Source organism: Rhinolophus hipposideros (genome assembly GCF_964194185.1).
Source record: "Rhinolophus hipposideros genome assembly, chromosome: 26".
NCBI classification, from domain to species: domain Eukaryota; kingdom Metazoa; phylum Chordata; class Mammalia; order Chiroptera; family Rhinolophidae; genus Rhinolophus; species Rhinolophus hipposideros.
In genome coordinates, this window is record NC_138072.1 from 17,455,690 (window position 1) to 17,476,954 (window position 21,265).

General features: G+C 35.3%; 1 protein-coding gene across 4 annotated transcripts in view; it reads right to left on the reverse strand.

Moving 5' to 3' along the window:
* The window catches only part of SDCCAG8 (SHH signaling and ciliogenesis regulator SDCCAG8), a 207,046-nt gene that overhangs the window by 167,020 nt on the left and 18,761 nt on the right, over positions 1 to 21,265 (reverse strand). For all 4 annotated transcript variants that reach the window (XR_013992667.1, XR_013992668.1, XM_081039284.1 and 1 more), the window contains exons 5-8: positions 17,620 to 17,745; positions 8,336 to 8,476; positions 2,519 to 2,583; positions 299 to 487 (exon numbers count right to left, since the gene is read on the reverse strand). Coding sequence is in view for 2 of the 4 variants with exons in the window: in XM_081039284.1 (XP_080895410.1) it covers positions 299 to 487; positions 2,519 to 2,583; positions 8,336 to 8,476; positions 17,620 to 17,745 (521 nt within the window). In the remaining 2 variants the exon portion in view is untranslated. The remainder of the gene's footprint in view (positions 1 to 298; positions 488 to 2,518; positions 2,584 to 8,335; positions 8,477 to 17,619; positions 17,746 to 21,265) is intronic.

Below are 21,265 nucleotides of genomic sequence, written 5' to 3' on the forward strand. Positions count from 1 at the left end.
CTGGACTTATAATTACAGAGTCATAGAAATGAACGGAATGGTAAAGACTACCTACTTCAATTTTCTCACTTCAGGATGAGACTGAAACCGAGAGAGATAAAATTACTTCTCCAAAGGGATATGTTACCCCCACAGTTGGCAGAACTTATCTATTCCATCTTCAAGAAAGCTACATGAAGGAAGCTTTTAAAATCCATTTTATCTGAAGCTTCACACTAATCACATGTGATTTAGCACAATGCCCCTTTAAAGATAATCTCCATGTTGCCAAAAACTCCACACAGAGAAGCATACTTACGTTGTCAGTCTCTCAATGGTCTGCATGTGAACATTATTATGGGTTTGGGAAAGGACAGCTTCATGCTGAGCGCATTTCAAACAAAGACCACCAACACGGTTAGAGATATTAGCAGCAAGAAGAGACTCTTTGTGCTTTAGTCGCTCTTTAAGATCTTCACAATTTTTCTGAGATTCAGCTAAGTCTTTCCTAAAAAGAAGGGGGAAACAAATTCCAGTAAATGGCGAAATAAAAGTACACTACTTCCCAGCGTATCATCAGAGTGATCACTGCTATTATTTATGGGTGTCTGCCTTGTGAGATGCTTTACATACAATGACTTAGTAACTCTTATCACTACCCTGAATTGTAGCTGTGATTATCCTAATGGACACTTGGAATAAACTGAGACTTGAATATATTAAAGAATTAGCCCAAGTTCTTATAAAATTAGTCTGCCTATGACATTGGCTCTCTTTTTCACAGGATCCCATCTCCATTAATTACCCACAAAACAAAAATAAAATTCCAAATGAAAATTCTAAATAGTTTCACTTAATAAGGGAGTGGGATGACATACAAACATTCTTGAATTGAGGGGAATACCCAATTTCAAGTGTTCACCCCTTAACATTTATCGAGTACCTTAAAGGATCACCTAAAGGGCACTGATTTTCTCCACTACTAATTCATTGAGTTGCCCATTTTTCTTCAAAAACATTAAAGAATTTTCTAACCATAAAGTTCTACACAGAACTGTTCCAAAAGAGAGTGGGCTACAGAAAGAAGCGCTATGGAACTTTCCAGTCTTAAGATTTTGTAAGTAATAGCTATTAGCTAGAAATATGCAGCTTGCTAAAAAATGGGCAGAGAAATTCTGTGTGTTTTGTCTGTTTGTTTATTTGTTTATTTTTATTTTGTGGGATAGTCCTTGGAGGAGGTTTTTCTCCAAGTTTTGGTCAAGTCACCTTGGGGAACTGAGCTTCCTTGCACAGACATGCTTTCCCTATTGTATAGAGAAGCTTCCTAGCTCAAAAAAGGGGAAAGTTGCCCTTAAGTTGTTGGACTCCTGAAGGCAAGCACTTTATCTCTGGCTCATCTACTTTCTGTTGTGTTTCTATGATACTCAGGGACCTAGAGCTCTCCTAATTTGCTCACTGCCCCAGAGGAAAAGCCAGTAATAAGGCACCTGGCCATCCCACACTACCTAAATTCCTGGGACCTGGGGAGCTTTCAGGCAGCCTGTGGGAGGTGGAAAAAATCCACAGGTAATCAAAAGGTTAAAAAAGCTAATCTAATGACAGTATGAAGTTGAAAAAACATGGAGCTGTTTTTGCCCTATTCCCAAGATAATATCGCTGACATAATAAATTTTCTTTTTAAACTCACATAGAAAAAAAGTCTGGATATTCAAAGGCTTTGTAAAAAGAACCTTGGAAGCACATTCCAAAGTCAAAGTGTCTCCATGACTATTTCTGTCAGGTGCAAGTTCAAAACACTCAAGTAGCTTTGGCTACTTGAAATGGCAAAAAAGAAAAAGAAAAAGAAAGAATTACCATAAAGCCAGAGTTTCTGAGAGTAGTGATTTTATTTCTTTCTTTGAGAAAATGCCTCTTTCAATAGTCTTAAATTATACGAAAAGAAAATGAAGAAATCGAAGGATGAAGGGAGCAAAGCCTAGTTCATTGTAAGGTGGTATTTTAATGTAATTAAATATGGCATATTTGAAATCTGAATAAGCCAAAATAAATCACATTGTTTAATAATGTATATAATAAATATAATGAGCTAGAAATACATTACTTTAAAAACCAAAAAATCAAAAAACAGTAGATATCAAAATATAACAAAGATAAAAAGCAAGAAAGCAATAATTAGACCATTTTTTAAACATTAAGTTTCTTAATGAAAAAGTAAAAACCTCTATAGAAATCCTAAAATGAATAAGGATACGGTATGAAAAGCATGAGAGCATATTAAGATAGGTGAACAGTAACATGAGCAGTGAAAGCCATGAGTTTTGAGTTCTTAGATGTCTAGAGATATCTCTAGATATCTCTAGAAAATATATGGCCTGAAGATTTTAAATTTTATTTCAAATTGGAATTATTAAAATGTTTTATATTGCAAATAAAATGTCATCAAGTAATTCTTATATTGACTAAAACCTGGATTTCAGCAAACATTCAAATATATTTTAAGATCATTATGCTATGACTTAAATGGATGATAATACTTTACCTCAAAAGCTTTAATTGAGATTCCAGGATTTCACTCTTTTCTTCATAAATAAGTTTCAGCTTGTCCTTTAAAAAAGAAAAACAAAACTACATTTCCTCCATGTCCTATGTTTTATGAGCATATTTTAAGTAAACTCAATGTTTGTTTCTTTGTACTCAAGAGGGAAAATAATGTGTTGTCTCAGAAAACACACATACGCATACACACAATGGAATACTACTCTGCCATAAGAAAAGATGAAATAGTTCCATTTGCAACAACATGGATGGATCTTGAGATTATTATGCAAAGCAAAATAAGTCAGACAGAAAAAGTCAAGAACCATATGATTTCACTGATATATGGGATATAAGACTGAAAGCAACAAAGGAACAAGACAAACAAATAAAGAAAAACTCATAGACACAGACAATAGTTTAGTGATTACCAGAGAGTAAGGGAGGAGGAGGGGGATGGTAGGTGAGGGTAAACGGGGTCAAATATATGGTGACAGAAGGAGAACTGACTCCGGGTGGTGAACACACAATGTGATATGATATATAGATAATGTATTACAGAATTGTACACTTGAAACTTATGTAATTCACTAACCATTGTCACCCCAATAAATTTTAATTAAAACAAAGAACTACTGAGTCATAAAATGACAATAACTGACAATTTTGTTTTCCAAAATTGTATAATTCAGGTCTTACTTTAAAAAGTGTGATGCTGGGACAAACCAATTATAATCTATAAGGTCAATGAGGGCAAGGATCAAATCCTATTGGAATCCCCTATTGTGATTGCTGTATATTTAACATACAATAGATATGTATGTATGACATACAACTGGATGAAGTTATAAATCATATGATAGACGAAACTATCTATAAGCCTCTCCTGGTAACCAGTTATTCTTTCATTCAACAAATATTTATTGAGTATCTAAGACGAAGATGCCTAACTTCAAGGAACTTAGATTCTAGGAAGGAATAGAAAGAGAGATGAATATTCAATTATACATAATTTACGCTATTGAGGTATATAGAAGGTAAAATGAAATCAGAGAGGCAGGAATCTGTAATTTAGCCAAAGAGAAGTAGAGAAAACTTCACAGAGGATGTGCTAAAATTTAAAGGATAATTTCCAACAGAGTGAGGCACAAGGCTAGAGATGTAAAATACTAGGTGGAAAAGTAGACAAAGATCGGTTAAGTAGGTAAGGTTGGGCCGTGGGAAGAATAAAAATATTAAGACTTCTATTTAGACAACTCATGTAGTCTCCATATAGTAGAGACATTGGATGAACACTGAAAACTTTTTGTCAGATTTGAATCTTAAATCACTCTAAAGTGTGGAAAAAGGCAGACCAATACAGAAGCCATTGTAAATACATAGGTAAGAGATAAGTACATGAATAAGAGTAATCAAGCAGTAAGTATAGAAAGAAAGAATTTAATACAGAGCTATATAAAAGTAAAATTTACAGAATTTTATGACTCAATAGATATGGAGGAGAAAAAGGCATTAAATATAATCCTGGGTTTCCAAATTGAGTAGCCAAGTGAATATTGGTGCTAAAGAGTTTTTCAGACTGATTAAGGGGGGGAAATGGAATCATAAAAATATTCAACTAATTCAAAAGAACGCAGAAAAGGAGGAAAAGGGGGACAAAATAACAGATGGGGGGAAAAGAACCAAATAACAACATAGTAGATTTAGACACAAGTGTATAAATAATCACATTTAAAAAGTAGATGTTAGATTGGATAAAAAAGCCAAATTCAGCTATATATTGTCCACAAGAAACACAAATTAAATACGAAGACACAAATATGTTAAAATTAAAAGGATAGAGAAAAAAGATACCATACCATGCTAACACAACTCAAGAGAAAGTGGAATCAGTCAAAATACAAAAATATATATGCTTTTCTCTGTACCAGCAATGAGGACTAAGGAAATGAGGGGAGGGAAAAATGGGACAGGAAAGAAGGGAAAGGAAAGAAAAGGAAGAAAGAAATCAAGAGAGTTAGAAGCAAACCACAGAATGGGAAAATACATTTACAATAGATACAACCAACAAAGGGCTTGTATCCAAAATATATAAAGAAGTTCAAATAATCAATGTCGGATGACTCAAAATAATGAGTAGGATATTTGATCAGGAATTCCACAAAGAAGGGCACCAAATGACCAATAAATATACCAAAAGGTATTCAATCATACAAGTAGTCAGAGAAATGCAAATGAAAATCACAATGAGATAGCACTGCAAGCCCACCAGAAAAACTGATAATATACTGTGTTGGCAAGGACGTCAGCCAAGGTATCACTCATATGTTGCTGGTAGAAGTGTAAACAGAAAAAAAAAATCACCTTGGAAAGTTTGCTTTAACCTCCTCTTGAATATACACACACAACCATACCCTAAGACCTGCAGTTCCACTCAGATACATACCCAATGTGTGTGCAATGCACACCAACAGACACATAAAAGAATGTCCACAGCAGCAAGATTCACAATAGCCCCAAACTGGAAACAATACAAATGTCCATCAATAGTGAATTGGATGAACACATTGTAGTATATTCACACGGTAGATCCACCAATGAAAATGAACAAACTTCTACCACTTTCAATGTGTATGAATCTAACAAATACAATGTTGGATAAAAGAAGCCAGACACAAAAATACATACCAGGTGACCCCAGTTATATAACGTTTAAAAAAAAACCGGCACAAATCAACTGGAATGTTTAAGGGTCATACTTAGGCAACTTTCATAAAAGTCAAGATAATGATTAGCTTAGGGGAATAAGGAGGCAGTGATTAGCAGTGGGCATGAAGAGGGCTTCTGGGACATGGCAATGTTACACATCTTACAGGTGACAATTACATGGGTGTTCATTTAGAGATAAATGGTTAAGCTGTAAATTGTTTTGTGCACTTTTTTGAACGTATGTTAAATCGAGTCATTAGGAAAGTTAAAGGAGGATGGCCTGATCAACCAATGTAAATATTATGGAATGTGCTGTAAGGTTCAGAAGATGATGATTGATATGGGGAGGTCACTAATGTCCTTACAAGAAAAGGTTTAGGGGAATACAGGTAGTAGAAGCTCAAATAAAGTGTGTTGAAGAGGAAATGAATGGATGGTGAGGAATGAAGACGAGAATAAAGACAACTGTTGGAAAGGTTTTGATATTTAGGGGAGCAATAGTTGGGGGATGGTTCGAAGGGTATGTAGGGCCAAGAGAATATATTTTGTATTTGTTTGCTTTAAGATGGGAGCTATTAAGGCATATATTCTGTTGAGAATAAAGCAATAAAGTGAGATAAAAGATAAAAGTGGAAGAGAAGATACTTGCAAGAGTGAAACCCTTGAAAAAAGTGAAAGATTTGGAATACAGAGCACACAGATGCAGGGATCGACCTTGGACATAGAAAAAAAATGAATCTACCGGGGGTGCCAAAAAATGTATACACATGACTTGTATTCATCTTTTGTTAACAGTATATGTTGAGTATTACAATTTTAATACAGTATTTTTCTTTCTTAAAATGTGTATACATTTTTTTGCACCCTCTGTATAACAGTTCTAAATACAACACTAAGAGGAGGAGTGGAAGCATGAGATGAGGGAAGGTGGAATGGGAGGGGCCATTTGAACTGAGCCTTGCAGGCTAAAAACATTTTGATAAGTAGAAGATAAGAAAACATTTTAAATTGGGATGATTGCAAAAACCAAAGCCAGTTATTCAAAGAAAAATAGAAGCAGATAATACAGTTATGAACTAGTAAATGGTCTGTGTACCTACAGCTGTATTTGTGAGAATGACAGAAGAGTGAGACAGAAGTCTGGCAAGACAGTTGGAGGCAAATTCTGGATGGCTCAAGAAAATGGTTTTATGTTTTGCGTATTAGTGATTATCATAGATTATTCAGCTGAAGAAAAACACACAATTTATTTAGTCTTTCCGATACTTTTTAAAGAAAGGAACTCTTTCCTAAATAATTGAATAAAGCTTGGATTAGGGATTGAGAAAGGGGAGGGAGATTAGAACCAGAAAGAGCCTTTAGAAAACTGTTAACAATAACATATGGATTATAATGAAAGCTGAACTATGACTCATCCAGGTACAATGCTATTTTTACATTTTCATCATTGTTGATTGATTCTGCCATGTCAAATTTAATGCAAAGAAGACTTCAAGCAAGAGAAAGAAAAAAGGTTTGTTACACAGATCAAAGGATTTAAAAGTACCACTTAGTCTTAAAATAAAATTATCTTAAACTCTTTGGGAAATGAGGATATTCAAAAGCAGCTGTGTATACAGGGGAATTTAGAAAGCCACAGCATGCCCAGGGAAGACACATGTGCAGAACAGTCCTGAGTAAACTTTCTCTTCAGGCTGATCTCCAGGCTTAGAGCAAGCCTGGCTAAATGGTGATGGACTGCCCCAGCACAGAGCCAATTTGCAAAGCCTGGGAGAGGTGGTGGTTCTATTCTTCTTTAGTGTGTGTTTTTGTGGTTGGTTGGTTGGTTGGTTGGTTGGTTGGTTGGTTGGTTGGTTGGTTGGTTGTTTTAGCTCCTGGCATTCAAGGACTCTCTGTCAAACATCAGCTAATGAAGCAGAGACTTCAGTGATCATACATAACAAGGAATAGTCTTCACAAAAATAGTTTGGAAAAGTCTTAAAACAGAAGAACTATTACAGCTTTCAACAATAAGAAAGACAGAAAACCTTGGGGGAAATGGGGTAGTTGAGTTACCACAGTATTACGATTCAGTTCAACTACCAATTTTCAACAACAACAAAAGAAATCACAAAGCACACGAAGAAACAGTAAAGCGTGGCCCATTCAAAGGAACGAATAAATCGACAGAAACTATTTTTAAGAAACTATAGACGTCAGACTCACTAGACAAAAATTTTAAAACAACTACCTTAAAAATAGCTAAGGGAAAACAAACAGCTAAGGGAAAACATGGACAAAGAACTAAAAGAAATTAGGAAAACAAATTATAAAAAGAACTAAACAGAAATTCTGGAGCTGAAAAGTATAACAACTGAAATGAAAAATTCACCAAAGGGATTAAAGAGCAGATTTGAACAGATTAAAGAGCAGAACAAAGAGTCAGCAAACTTGAAGATAAGACAGTTGTAATCACTGAGTCTGAGGAGCAGAAAACAAAAAGAATGAAGAATTATCGTATGATCCAACAATTCCATTTCTGGGTCCTTATCCAATAGAATTGAAAGTAGGGACTCAAACAGATATTTTGCATTGATGGTCATAGTAGCCTTATTCACAAGAGCCAACAGGTGGAAACAACCCAAAAGTCCATCAACAAAGGAATGAATAAACATACAATGGAATAGTATTTACCCTTATGAAGGGACGAAATTATGACACATGCTACAACATGGATGAACCTTGAAGGCGTTATGCTAAATGAAATATGCCAGACATAAAAGAAGGACAAATAAGCATACTGTTTAATTCCACTTATGTCAGGTACCCAGAATAGGCAAATTCATAGAGATAGAAAATAGAAGAAGTTACCAGGGACTGGGGAAAGAGGAGAATGGGAGTTATTGTTTAATGGGGACAGTCTTTGTTTGAGACGATGAAAAAGTTCTGGAAATGGATGGTGTTGATGGTTTCACAACATTGTGACTGTAATTAATGCAAATGAATTGTACACTTAAAATGGTTAAGTGGTGAATATTTACAATGCTAAATTTTATGTTATGTACGTTGACCACAATTTTAAAAAGCACAAAAAAAGAGTGGATGCATAAGGGAAAAGCACCCAAAGACTCACCAAATCTAGCTTCCATTTCTCGGCCTCCCCACCAGGTGCAGCTTTGGGAACATCTGCATTGCCGTGGGAAAATGATTTCTTGGCAGCTTCCTCCACCCTGGAATCTTCACCTGTCGTAATCCAAGAATTCTGTATGTTTCCCTAAAATAAAATGTCAGTAATTGCAGTCGACATTTAACTTTCAATCAACATGCATGCTTTACAAATGGAACGCTGATTCTTACCTGTGATGTAAGAATCAAAAAGCAGATGCTTCTAAATTACAAATCAAGAATGATTTTACATTTTCTGGCTACTAGGGTCATATTCCACAGCAAGTGTTGCCAAGTCAAATTCCTCCAGGTACAGACAGTAATGTAAATGAGCAATGGGGGCTACATGCCAGTGTATTCAACAAATGAACTTATCTCTTCCTTCTCTGAAGGTATATATTCTTGAAACACATAGCTCTCTCTTGGTTTCTCTTTCATTTTCCACATTACATAAAGGCACGGCTAATAATAATAATAACTGTTAATACACACGGTGTTTGCTATGTGCTAGACACTGTTTACGTGCTCCACATATATTCATTTACTCATTACAACAACCCTCTAAGTTTCATTGTTATTTTCATTTTATAGAGGAGGAAACTGAGTCACAGAGTAACTTGCTAAGAGTCCCTACCGTAGGATGTAGGAGGTGGCTAAGAAGTGGCACAGCTAGGAGCTGAACCCTGGTGACCTGGCTCCAGAGTCCGTGCCTTACACCACTATGCTCTCTGCCTTCCCAGAAAAATATTTATCTTTTCTGAGTAAAACAGTGCATGGTGATAAACAGACCTGACATGGAGCCTGCATGTGGGATTCAAAAAGGAGTGGCAGGGACCATTACAAACCATCCCAAAGCATCCCAAAGCAGCAGCCACTACTCAGTTCCAGTCAATGGCTGCCATAGGTGAATGCAAACTCTATTACCAAATTTTTTGATTTTTTTTAAAGATACGCCAGATATCTGGGTCTTCATTTGAAACACTGTTCAATTGAAACACTGGTTCAAGATTGATCAAACAAACAAAACAGGTCTACCGATGGAAATCAGAGTACCCACTATCAGTCTGCCCCCCTTTGTCACCCTCTCAACATTCAATGAAATAAGCAGCCTAGAGATCTGGGTAATTTATGTGTGCAACAAGGACTGAAATGCTTACGTTAATTTAATTCAATAGATAATTATTGAACTCTTGCCAACGGCCAAAAGTTATGGTAGTACTCAAAGAGAGGACAGGTCCCAAACACAGAACTGTCTACTTCAGTATCATATCACCTAGACTGTGGTAAACTACATTCATCCAAAGAAGAATCCTGAAATTCTACTCCATATTCTTCCGGAAGTTTGGTTTAATACAAACATTTCTGTATATAATACCTACTATGTTCAGGCACTTTGCTAAGCGCTTAGAGAGCAAAAATAAGCAAGACCAATCTTAGTCTCAAGGAGTTTCATGAGGGAGAGAAACATCAAGGCAGGTAATTTCAATGTAACAGCGTGTTAGGCCCGAGGTGTGCAGGGGGGAGTATGCCAGAATACGAGAGAGACAGTAAGAGCAATGGGAGATTCAACGAAGGTTTTCAGGAGTCATGGGGGTGATTATCTTGAAGGATAAATAAGAGCAAGCTGGATGGGAAGGGTATGCCAGGAAGAGAAAACATCTGGAAAAAGTCTCCGAGGTGTAGAGGTGTGAAATACGCTGGTGCCTGCAGGGGACTCAGGCAATTCAGCAATACTAGACTTTGAAGCATAAGGAAAGGGTGTCAGAAGGTGAAGTTAGAGAGTTAAATAAGGGTGTGGAAAAAATGGCATACGCTTGAACTTGATTCTGTAGGTAGGGACATATCTCCCAAGATGGACTGCATTCAAAATTGCCTAGGAGAGCAGTGAAGGAGGGTGGTATTAATTTCTTGCAGAAAAACTGCAGAAAGCATGTAAACCTCAGATCGCTGCCTTATGATGTAAAATATTGTCATTCATTGGAAAGAAGTGCTAGCCTAGTTGACACTTTGCTCTTTCACAAAAAACTTGCTTTAAAAAACTTGAATGGTATTTTACCAAGACTTTAAAAATCTAATTACATTTATACCCCTGAAGATCCCTGAAACCTTTGATTTCTTAACTGAAGAGAGTGGTTAGGATTGGAGGGGATGAGACTAGACATGGAAAGAAATGGCTCAGAAAATTTGCTACTTTATTAATTTTTATCTTAAATTATTTCATTAATTTTATCATCAGCACTCAAACACATTATTTAATGTGTGCTAGACAGCAGGTGAAACACATGACGTGGATTATATAATTTAATCCTTACAATAATCCTATGAATTATGTACTATTATTAATCTCCATTCTATAAATGAGAAAATCCATGCTTGTAAAGGTACAACAAAATATAGCTGAGAGCTGCATTCTGCTCTATACTGCAATAATAGTATTCTCTTATAACAGCTCTATAATTATTATTATTTACATAGATTTGTATATGTTGGAAAAACCACCTTGCGTTTAAAAACTGAAGCTCATTGCTAAAATAATTTCATCTTTTGTTGATTCAAGTTCTTTCCACCCATGGTCCATTGGGATGGCTTCAGAAAAGAGAAAGGGTGTGAAATTTGAAGCAGTTCATTTAGTGTCTTCATAAGAAGTTCTTGAGAAAATAGAACTTTTCATTAAAATACATATGTATTTTTGTTACCTGTGTTTTACATTCACTCTGATTTTGTATCTCACATTACCAGTGATAATCATCCTTATTTAGCATTGATGTAACAAATCTGAATAAAATCTCAGCATTTAAATAGTAACTGTGAAATTTTACAAAACTTTGATTTTTTTTCCCATTAGAAATTTGTTAACATGAAATGAAGCCACAAAATGCGCTATTGATAAGATTTTAAACTTAACATTTTTTAAACATTTGAGTATTTTTTGATACTTTAATTGCTTTGAGAATTCTAAAATAGCTAAACTATAAAGTGTAATATCCAGAAATAATACACTACATCATATGTTTCAATCACACAGACAGAAAGTAACCTAACAAGCATTTGAACCCAAGCATTCAGAATCTATCCACCAAATCTTTTGGGTTGAAAGCAACAGGAATATAACTCAAACAGCCTTAAGCCAAAGAGAAGTACTGACTAACTGAAATGTTCAAAGAGGGATTTTTGGCATCAGGCATAACTTGATCTATGCGTGTGAAGAATTCCAAGTTTCTTTCCTTTGTGTTGGCTTTGGCTTTCAATGGTACTTTCTCCACTTGGAAAACGGTTGCCTAGAAGCTCCAAGTTTAAATTCCAGTGTCTGAGCAAAGCCTTATGAATAGACTTCCTCTTCACAAACTCTTCCAACAGCATCCCAGAATTGAGTCTGGTTGTCTCTGATTGGGTGGCCTTGGTTGCCATAGTTGACCAATCACAGTGGCCATGATGCACAAGTCTCTGAGGGGAAGACCTGAATCATTGGATCTGTCCTGAAGCCACAGGTGTGGTCAGACCAGTTCAAAGAGAGCCAGTTACAACAGCTGGAGGGGAGCTGCCACGAAGAGGTGCAGGATCTGGGGAGGCTCTGCGACCAGGAAGTATGTGGGGGGAGCACTGACATTTTCTACTGCCCTCTCCACACTGGAGAAGTGTATCTGCAGAGGATATGCCGTTTCACACATCAGGGGAAGACGCTTGTCCAGAATGACTTCAGTGTCATCACTGAGTTCTGTTTTGAGAAAGTCGGAATAGTTGAGATTGGCGGGGCTTGTTCTTTTTCCCCCCACTTAACTGGACAGTCTTACAATCGCTGTGGCGTCTGTATTGGCTTGGGATTAAACACATTGCTTCTGTGGCAAAGAAGCCAGGAAACACATCCCAGCTCTGCCACCTTTAGTTACAGGAAAAGTCAATGGAATCACATGTACACATTATACACATACATAGCAGCTGGCGGTTTGTGGTTAGTAATTAGTATCTATGTTACGATATTATTGCAATCATTATTATCACATATCAAACTCTTCTTTTACTGGTTCAGAGATTTCAGTGATCAGTTATATTGAAAACTGACCTCTGTCTTCATAATCAAGACAAAGCACTATGATATAACTATGATATGGGAAAAATACTCTTTACTGAAATTATTTTTTGTCTGAATGCTTGAGATTAAAAGCTTTTTCAGTTGGATACTTTGTATGTCTTTGTCATAAGCTTCAGAAATACACTGTCATAAAACGACAACAAAAGGCCATGCATTCAGACAAGTATCAGAGCCTCTATTTTTCTCTTTGTAAATATATTTTCTTAGATTTGTTTTATTACACAGATAATACATGCTCAGTCTAGGGACATAATGGAAAATAGAGATAAACAGGTGGAAAATAGAAAGCATTCAAATCCTCACCACACATAGTTAATAACTTTTCATATGCTCACATACGCACAACATGCATTTTTAAAAATTAGATAATTCTGCATACACTATAAAATTCACCAGACTTGGTGAAGATTCTTCTATGTGAACAAAATTTCTTCTAGAACTTCATTTTTATTTGCACTAGTTTGGTATCCGATAAAATGAATGAATAAGAAAACCAGTTATCTGAGGTTAACTGTTGGCAGGAATACGCCCTTTTACTAAAATGTCAAACTCAATGTGTGGTAAGTGGCCAGGCTTTTTGAAAAGGACAGAAACTAAATTTATTATGATAATTTAATTTTGTGTTAACAAAATTCAGGTTGCATTTGTAACTACATGCTAATTCTGAGACAGAGGACACAAAAGAAATTGAGTTGGGGGTATGTTTTCTGACAATTACATGTGAGCACGACTGCTTTCCTTCATGGTGTGTATCTCTGATTTGCACAGAAGGATCGAAACTGTTTGCCGATAAAAAATTCCTGGGGATTCATCAGTTTTCTTGCTGCAGAAGCCTTTACTGAGTCATCATCAATTTTCTGTAGTTGTTTATTGCTCTGACTCTACGGAGCTTTGTCAATCACTCTGCATGTGATTAGATGGTTCTCTAATCTTTTGTTCCTTGAAGAAATCCTGCATCTTCTACAATGTTTGCAATTTGGCATCACAAAATGTTTTTATCATTATTCTTATTAATTTAACATACCATTTAGAATAGAAATATTTAGAACATCCGACAATGTATAAGGGACTTGTGAGGGACAAGTGACTTGACAGAAGGAAAGGAAAAATGTTAATGTAAATACACAGGGTGCCAAAAAAAAAGTATACACATTTTAAGAAAGGAAAAAAGCTTATTAAAATTACGCTGATGGTAACCACGTTGAGCACTTCTTGTAAATGCAGAAGTCAAACGTGGCTTGTATTCATTTTCTGTTATTGGTACATATTGAATATTATAATTTTAATACAGTTTGTTCCTTTCTTAAAATGTGTATACATTTTTTTGGCACCCTTGGTAGACTGGAGCTTGATTTTGTACATGATTAGTTTATTAAGGAATATTTTCCTGTTGTAATTTTATTTATAGCCTGCATTTCTTTATATTACACCTGTGAAAGTAAGGCCTTCTACACCACAAATTTCTAAATCCATTTGTATGGTTAGACACATTAAGATTCATATATTATAAGATGTATTTTTCCTATTTAAAAAAAATATTCATATTAGACCAAAGATATTAGATATAAGATACTAAGTCAAATTCCCAACAATAAAGGAACTCTTTACCAATTCTTTCTAACGAGACAGAGTACAATATAAAGTTATTTGTTATGTTATTGCTGCTTTTCTTCTTTATTTTATAAATAAAGAAGGATATAAATGAGTACAGTTTTTGAGGATCATAGAACTTGTTCTCCCTATTGATGAGGATCCATTATATAATAGTGATATCCACATCTTCAGTTACCTACTAATACCAAGTTAGCTTTAGAGGAATCTGTACTTTTGTCTTAGAAGCTGGAAACAAAGAAAGAACTTGCCTACTTTTAAAAAAGATTTTTATTAAAATATAGCTAACATGCACTATTATATTAGTTTTAGGTGTATACAATAGTTGTTCAACATTTATGTACCTAAAGTGATCACCGTAAATCCAGCATATTATGTTATCACAATATTATTGACCATATTCCCTGTGCTGTACATTACGGCCCCATTATTTGTTTTATACCTGGAACTTTGAACCTCTTATTCCCCTTCACCTTTCCCCCTCCTTTTTACATTTTTCCATTACAATTGCCATTCAGTATTATTTTACATTAATTTCAGGTGTACAGCATAGTGGTTAGACATTTGTATAATTTAAGAAGTAATCCCCCTGCCTAGTCTAGTATGCACCCGGCACCATACATAGTTATTACCATATTATTGACTATATTCCCTATGCTTTACTTTACATCCCCATGACTATTTTGTAACTACTAGTTTGTACTTCTTAATCCCTTCACCTTTTTCACCCTGACCCCCAACGCCCTCCCATCTATCACCCTGATAAATATAATACCCATCTGACACAATACATAGTTATTACAATATTATTGACTATATTGCTTATGCTATAACCTATGTCCCCATGAGTACTTTGTAATGAGAAATTTGCTACTAAAAAATAACAAATTTTATCTTAGATCTTTGAATGAGTACACATGCCAAGATTTCTAATGAGTAGCATATTTTAATATAATTTTTTGAGAAAAGCCATCCACGAAGGGAAATTTTGTAAGGAAAAGTGATGAAAAATGAAGATAGAAATGAAATATTCTTTAAACATTTTTAGCTTTAAAAAACAATCTGCTTGCTTCTTCAGGTGCCAGGTCATAAACTCGGGAAAAGCTAAAAGTCATGTGGGTTACTCCCTAAGTCCAAAGCTAAAATTCAGAAACGAAAAAAAGGAGGCTCTTCTCTTCTCTTCTGAAGGGAATTTTTTATCCCAGGGCAAACAAACATGGTTTGGTGCAATACTGACAAGCTATTCCTAATTTATACAGAAAGGCAGTACAATCTGAGGCTATGTGAATGGATTGGGGGTCAGAAAGCCCCATGTTTGAGTCTTAGGTTTGCCATTTTCTGGCTTCGTGACATTAGACCAGTTGTGCTGGTTACTTAACCACTGTATACCTTAATTTAATCATCTGCAAATAGACATAACAGAGGTGCCTTATGTGATTATTATAAAACTGAAACAATAATATGTAATTAAAGTGCTCCATACAGTGCCCCGAACCTCATAACCATGAGGTCATCAGTAAATATTAACTATGTATTGCTATGTAACTATTTAAACTATTTTTCAAAAAAGACCTTGAGAAACACTGAAAACCTATATTCAAATTCCTCAATAGCTGTGCAAGGTCTACCATCAACATAGCAATAGACTCATTAGAAAACAGTTGAGGAAAAAAATGAAGATGCTATTTTTGGATCTGTTTATATTTAAGATACTCTAAAAAGTTTCATTTGCATGAAAACTCAGTGCAGCACCATGCAATTTGCTGACATGCCTCAGTTCACCTATACAAGTAAAAAGTAGGAGTGACAATTCTGCAACAACAAAATAACACAGAAGACTAACATTAAAATAGATTATCAAAGTCACCTGACACCTCTGCAACAATCATTTCAATATCTGCATTGTATTTAACTCATGGGAATGTTTGAAAGAAACAAAACCTCTCTACGACTCTGTCCTTTCTACAATTATGGCTATAGTTTTCCTTAGCAAGTTTCCTTTGTTCCCATGGCAAAGCATGTGTGCTTTAGCCACTTCCTTCCCCTTTTACATTACTCACTTCTCTTGCCTTCTGATTCACTGGTCTGCCTGATTTCCTTTCTCACTTTACTTCCCCTTTTTCTACTTCTTTGCCATTGTATAAATATTGTATGCTGTGAATAACTGAATCACAGTTTGCTAAGTGACTACATATTTAAAGAAAAGCAAAAGAACATATTTATTTTTTAAATGAGCTACTTCTAAGTACTTTTTGTATGGCTGTATCATCTTCAAATTTACATTAAAATAATAAGCCACTAAGATAGAATTTTTAACTACCAATAACATAATAATATGAATATTCAGAAAAAGTCATATAGTGAAGAGAAAATAGCTGAGAGCAAACTGAAATGTAATTGCAGAAAAATAAACTGAAATATCAGCCCACTTCATTATTCAAAGTCAACACAAGCAGCTACTTCTAAATAGCAAATTCTAACACACAGAACTCAAGGATTACAAATGAAACATTAGGCCAGGTCAATAAAAAAATGTCAAAAACAAAAATTAGAGGACACCGAGGTAAAACATTAAGACACACATTTTTTTTCTTAACAGAACTGATTCACTAATGACAACTCTTTCCAAACCACCAAAGTCCCTTGTAAAATAAAGCTGTCATAAGTAAGCACTAAAATTTCCTTGTCAACAGAAAGTTGAATTTGTCTCCTAAAGCAGGACAAGCTGTGAAGAACTTACTGCATCTTATTTTAAACACTCTTTAAATATCATCCCAAGAATTATAGAGGTCATTTAATCCACTGTTGTTCAAAATGTGGTCCACTGAAATGAGAATCACTTAGGCAACTTGTTAAAATTTCATATTTTTAATTCAAGGACTTGACCCAGGGCACCTGAGTCAGACTCTCAGGGGAAGGAGCTCAGGAATCTGCACTGTCAACAAGTGTCCCAAGTGACTGCTACTCACATTAAAGATTAAGAACTGCTAATATAGGTGAAGCTTCTCCAATTGCCAGTGAACACATGAGGGCCCATGAGGTTAAGGCATGTTGGAAAGCCCTATAAAATTACAGGACTGGCTACACACATACAGCCTAGGAGAGACAATGGGAAGACTAACGTTTTGATTATTGGACCTTCAGGTCAGTATTCTTTCTGCTACACCTTGCTGATAATTAGACTTAATTGGAATTCAGAGCTCAAGGAAAAATTAGAGAAATACAACAGAAATCTAAGCTGTAGTTCTGGATTTAATGAAGTCCTTCCTATATAACGTACTTCCTGCTTTCAGACCTGCTCTTTCCACATGGCAAAACCAAAAATGGTATGCTCGAGAGGAAACGGGAGTAGATATTAGACATCACTACATTATTTCATTTGAGGATTCACTCCACCACAGTGAATTTTAACTTTTGAGGCCCCAAGCAAACACCAGCATAGCACTTTTGCCAAACTTTAGAAAGAGAATCTAAGCAGTTGAGAAGGCAGGGGGAGAGGGCAGGAGGGAATATTCAAACTAAAATACAATTATGGCTTTAAAAATGCTCACAGAGGCATCCAGAAGTGTTTGTTCCCTCATTGCTTCCTCTTGTCTTTGAGATTTCAACTCTTGTTGGAGCCGTTCATTGTCAAGCACAACTACTTGTACCCTGTTTTTCATTCCAGAGAGTTCCTCCTATAAAATGTAGAAACAGATACCAAATACATTCAGTATGTTTAAGCAGTGCTGTTATTTACTGAGTACTACACAATCCAAAAGCATGGAACACTTATGCTCTCTATACATTTTCTGAAGTACTATGATTATATTTAGACAAACAAAGCAACTGAAACAGTAGTTAACAAACAAAGAGAAAGCTGGAGGTGTGTAGCTTAGGGCCTGCTAATGGCCTTTTCACAGAATTGTGTTGTCTCTGACATTTTTTTTCTCCAAGGGATTAAGGCTTATAGAAAGGCTTTAATTAAAGGGGTTATCTACAAGACTTAAGAATGAGGTAGACTGCTGAAAACTAAGGTAAGATATATTATTACTCATGATGAAGTACCAATAAGTTGTTGAAAACTGAAATAGGACTAAATAGATAGCAGAGGACTCTGAGAAAAAAAGGCCTAGAAAATTACAATGATTATCTATGAACTGACAGCCAGATAGAAGGAAATTATGAGTGAAATAGTTCAGTAGAGAATTCTGAGTGTCTTCTTGGCCTTGCAGGGTATAATATAAGGAATTGAGGGTAAAAAAACAATTAGAATAGCTATTGAGTGGCATCTCATTCTCTGAAAAAAAATGCCAAAAATATCAATATATTGATGGTACAGTACTTAATATTCAATATAACCAAAACCTATTGTGAAATATATGCAAATTCCATTCAATTATTTTATTCAGAAAAAAAAACCAAAGCTATAATTGAAAGCTGTTATTTAAAATATATTGCCGACTTCCATTTTTCAGTCTGGCATACAATGAGCTTAGAAGATATTACACCCATGTTCACAACAAGAGAAAAGGTGAACAAACTGAAAAATCAGCCACTCTTCTTGAATTCATCAGAGAACTGAAGTCACAGGAAAAACTGTTATCTGCAGAACTGGAAAGACATTCCGGTGTTCCTGAGAATCACAGCCAACCAGAGCAGAAACACGTGTGCGGAAATACCCAGGGGAATGAGTAAAATGGCAGGAAGATAAAATGCTCAGTGTAGACAAGTTTGAGAGTTGAAAACTCTAGAGGGAACTAATGCTAGGGGGCAGTCCTACACTTTCGTGAGTTTTATTTCTAGGATACCAGGTTCTTACAGCAAAGACTAGAGAACAGTCCCTTCATGCCTTCACCAGTAGAAGAGGAAAAGTAGCCATTTTGAAATATGCCCAAAGCATTCTGTTCTTAACAAGGCTTGCCTTGGGAGAAATGATTTTTACCAGAGCCTAAGTAACTTTTTTTTTCCAGATGCTAACTGACCTGGGGGAAGGGAGATACCCAACTCTAGGTCCCTCTAGCCTCCTGTCTCACTTAAAGGGAGGGGAAGACTGAGAAACACTTGTGAAGGTCATGTCCAAGGGGCACAGGCTGACTAAAAGACTGAGACCTAATCACAAGACTAGGGAATGCTTCCCCCTACTCACACACCATACCACCATATCAAAAGGGCTCTTACACAATAACAGGAATGCATTAAAATTACTGCACATCTTACACCATATTTAAGAAGAATTCCTGAGGTAAGCCCAAAGATAACAGTGGAGACAAAAAAACAGGACACTAGAGGAATTTTAGACTACAGCAACAGCAAACAATAAACACAGCCTAACTCTTAGCTAGATTAAAATAAAACCTCACACTATATGCCTATTTCCCTCAGTTCCTTTTACCCGTATATCATGTCCTGCATTCAACAAAAAATTGGAAGGCATAATTTTTTGTTGAAAAAACAAAAGTTTAAAGAGACTAAGCAAGCGTAGAACCAACCTTGGATATGGCTGAGATGTTGGGATTACCAGGTTGGGAGTTCAAACAATTATAATTAATATGCGAAAGAATCTAGTGGGAAAAACGGATGACACGCAAGAACAAATGGGTAGTGCAAGTAGAGAAATGGACCTCTAAGAAAGAATCAAAATGAAATGCTGGAAATAAAAAACATTGTAATAGAAATGAAGAATGCCATGATAGGCTCATTAAGAGACTAGACACATGCAAGGAAAGAATTAATTAGCTTGAAGAATTGTCAACAGAAATTCCCCAAACTGAAATGCAAAGAGAAATAATGAAAATCAAAACAAAAACCAAATAGTTTATCCAAGAATTGTGGGACAATTACAAAAGGTATAACATATGTATAATGAAAATTCCAGAAGGAGAAAAAAAGAGATAAGGGAGAAGAAATATTTGAAGCAATAATGATTGGGAGTTTTCCAAAGTAAATGATAGGCCCCAAACCACAGATCCAGGAAGTTCAGAGAATACCAAGCAGGGAAATTTCAAAAAGTCTGTACCTAGGCATATTATATTCAAACTGCAAAAAAACAGAAAAAATTTAAAGATGGTGAGGAAAAAGAGGAAAAATTTAAAGATCTTTGCTTCTATAGAGAAGCAAAGATAAGAATTACATCAGACTACTCTTCAGAAACCATGCAAGCAAAAATAGAGTGGAATGAAATATTTCAAGTATTGAAAATAAAAATAAAATCCACCAATCTAGAATTCTGTATCCAGTGAAATTAACCTTTAAAACTGATGGTAAAATGAAGACTTTCTCAGGTAATCAAAAATTGAGGAAATACGTCACCAGTAGACCTGCCTTACAAGAAATGTTAAAAGAAGTTCTCCAGAAAGGAGGAAAGTGATATAGGTTATAAACTCAGATCTACATAAAGACAGAAAGAGCGTTAGTGAAAAAATATATGGAGATAAAATCTTTAATTTTTCTTAATCTTAATTGATCTGTATACATATAGATCATATACATATGTATATATGTATATATAGCATGTAACAGTTTGCTCAACATCATAATAGCAACAGTGAATTTGGTAATTATAGCTTATGAATAACTGAAATTAACAGCAATATTAGAAACAACAGGAGGGAAGAATTTAGAATACTCTGTTAGAAGGAACTTGTCCTACCTCTGAAATAGTCAAGTGTACTTGAAAGTAGAATTAGATTAGTGGTAAATGTAATTGCAAACTCAAGGACAATCACTTATAAAAGTAAAGAAAAGAAGTTCAACTTCTTTTTTTCTGCTAAGAGGAGAAAAACTGCAATTATATAAAATGCTCTCTTAAAACCAGAGATAGATAAAGAGTGGAAAACAAAACAAAAAGAAGTAAAGAACAAGGACAATGAATAGACAACAATAATAAATGTGGTTGATATTATTTACTATCCAGCTATCTATTAAACCCCCATGGTCTGAATACACCAGTGAAAAGACAGAGACGGCCAGAGTGAATAAAAAACAAGATTCACGTATATGTTGTCTATAAGAAACCCACTTTAAATATAAAGACGCGGGTAGATTAAAAGTAAAGGGACAGAGAAAGACACACCATGCTAATATAAATCAAAAGAAAGCTGGAGCAGCTATGTTATTTTCAGACAAAGCAGACTTCACAGGAAGGAAAAATACCAGGGATAAAATGGGATATTACATAACGATAAAGAGGTCAATTCTCCAAGAAGACAATAATGG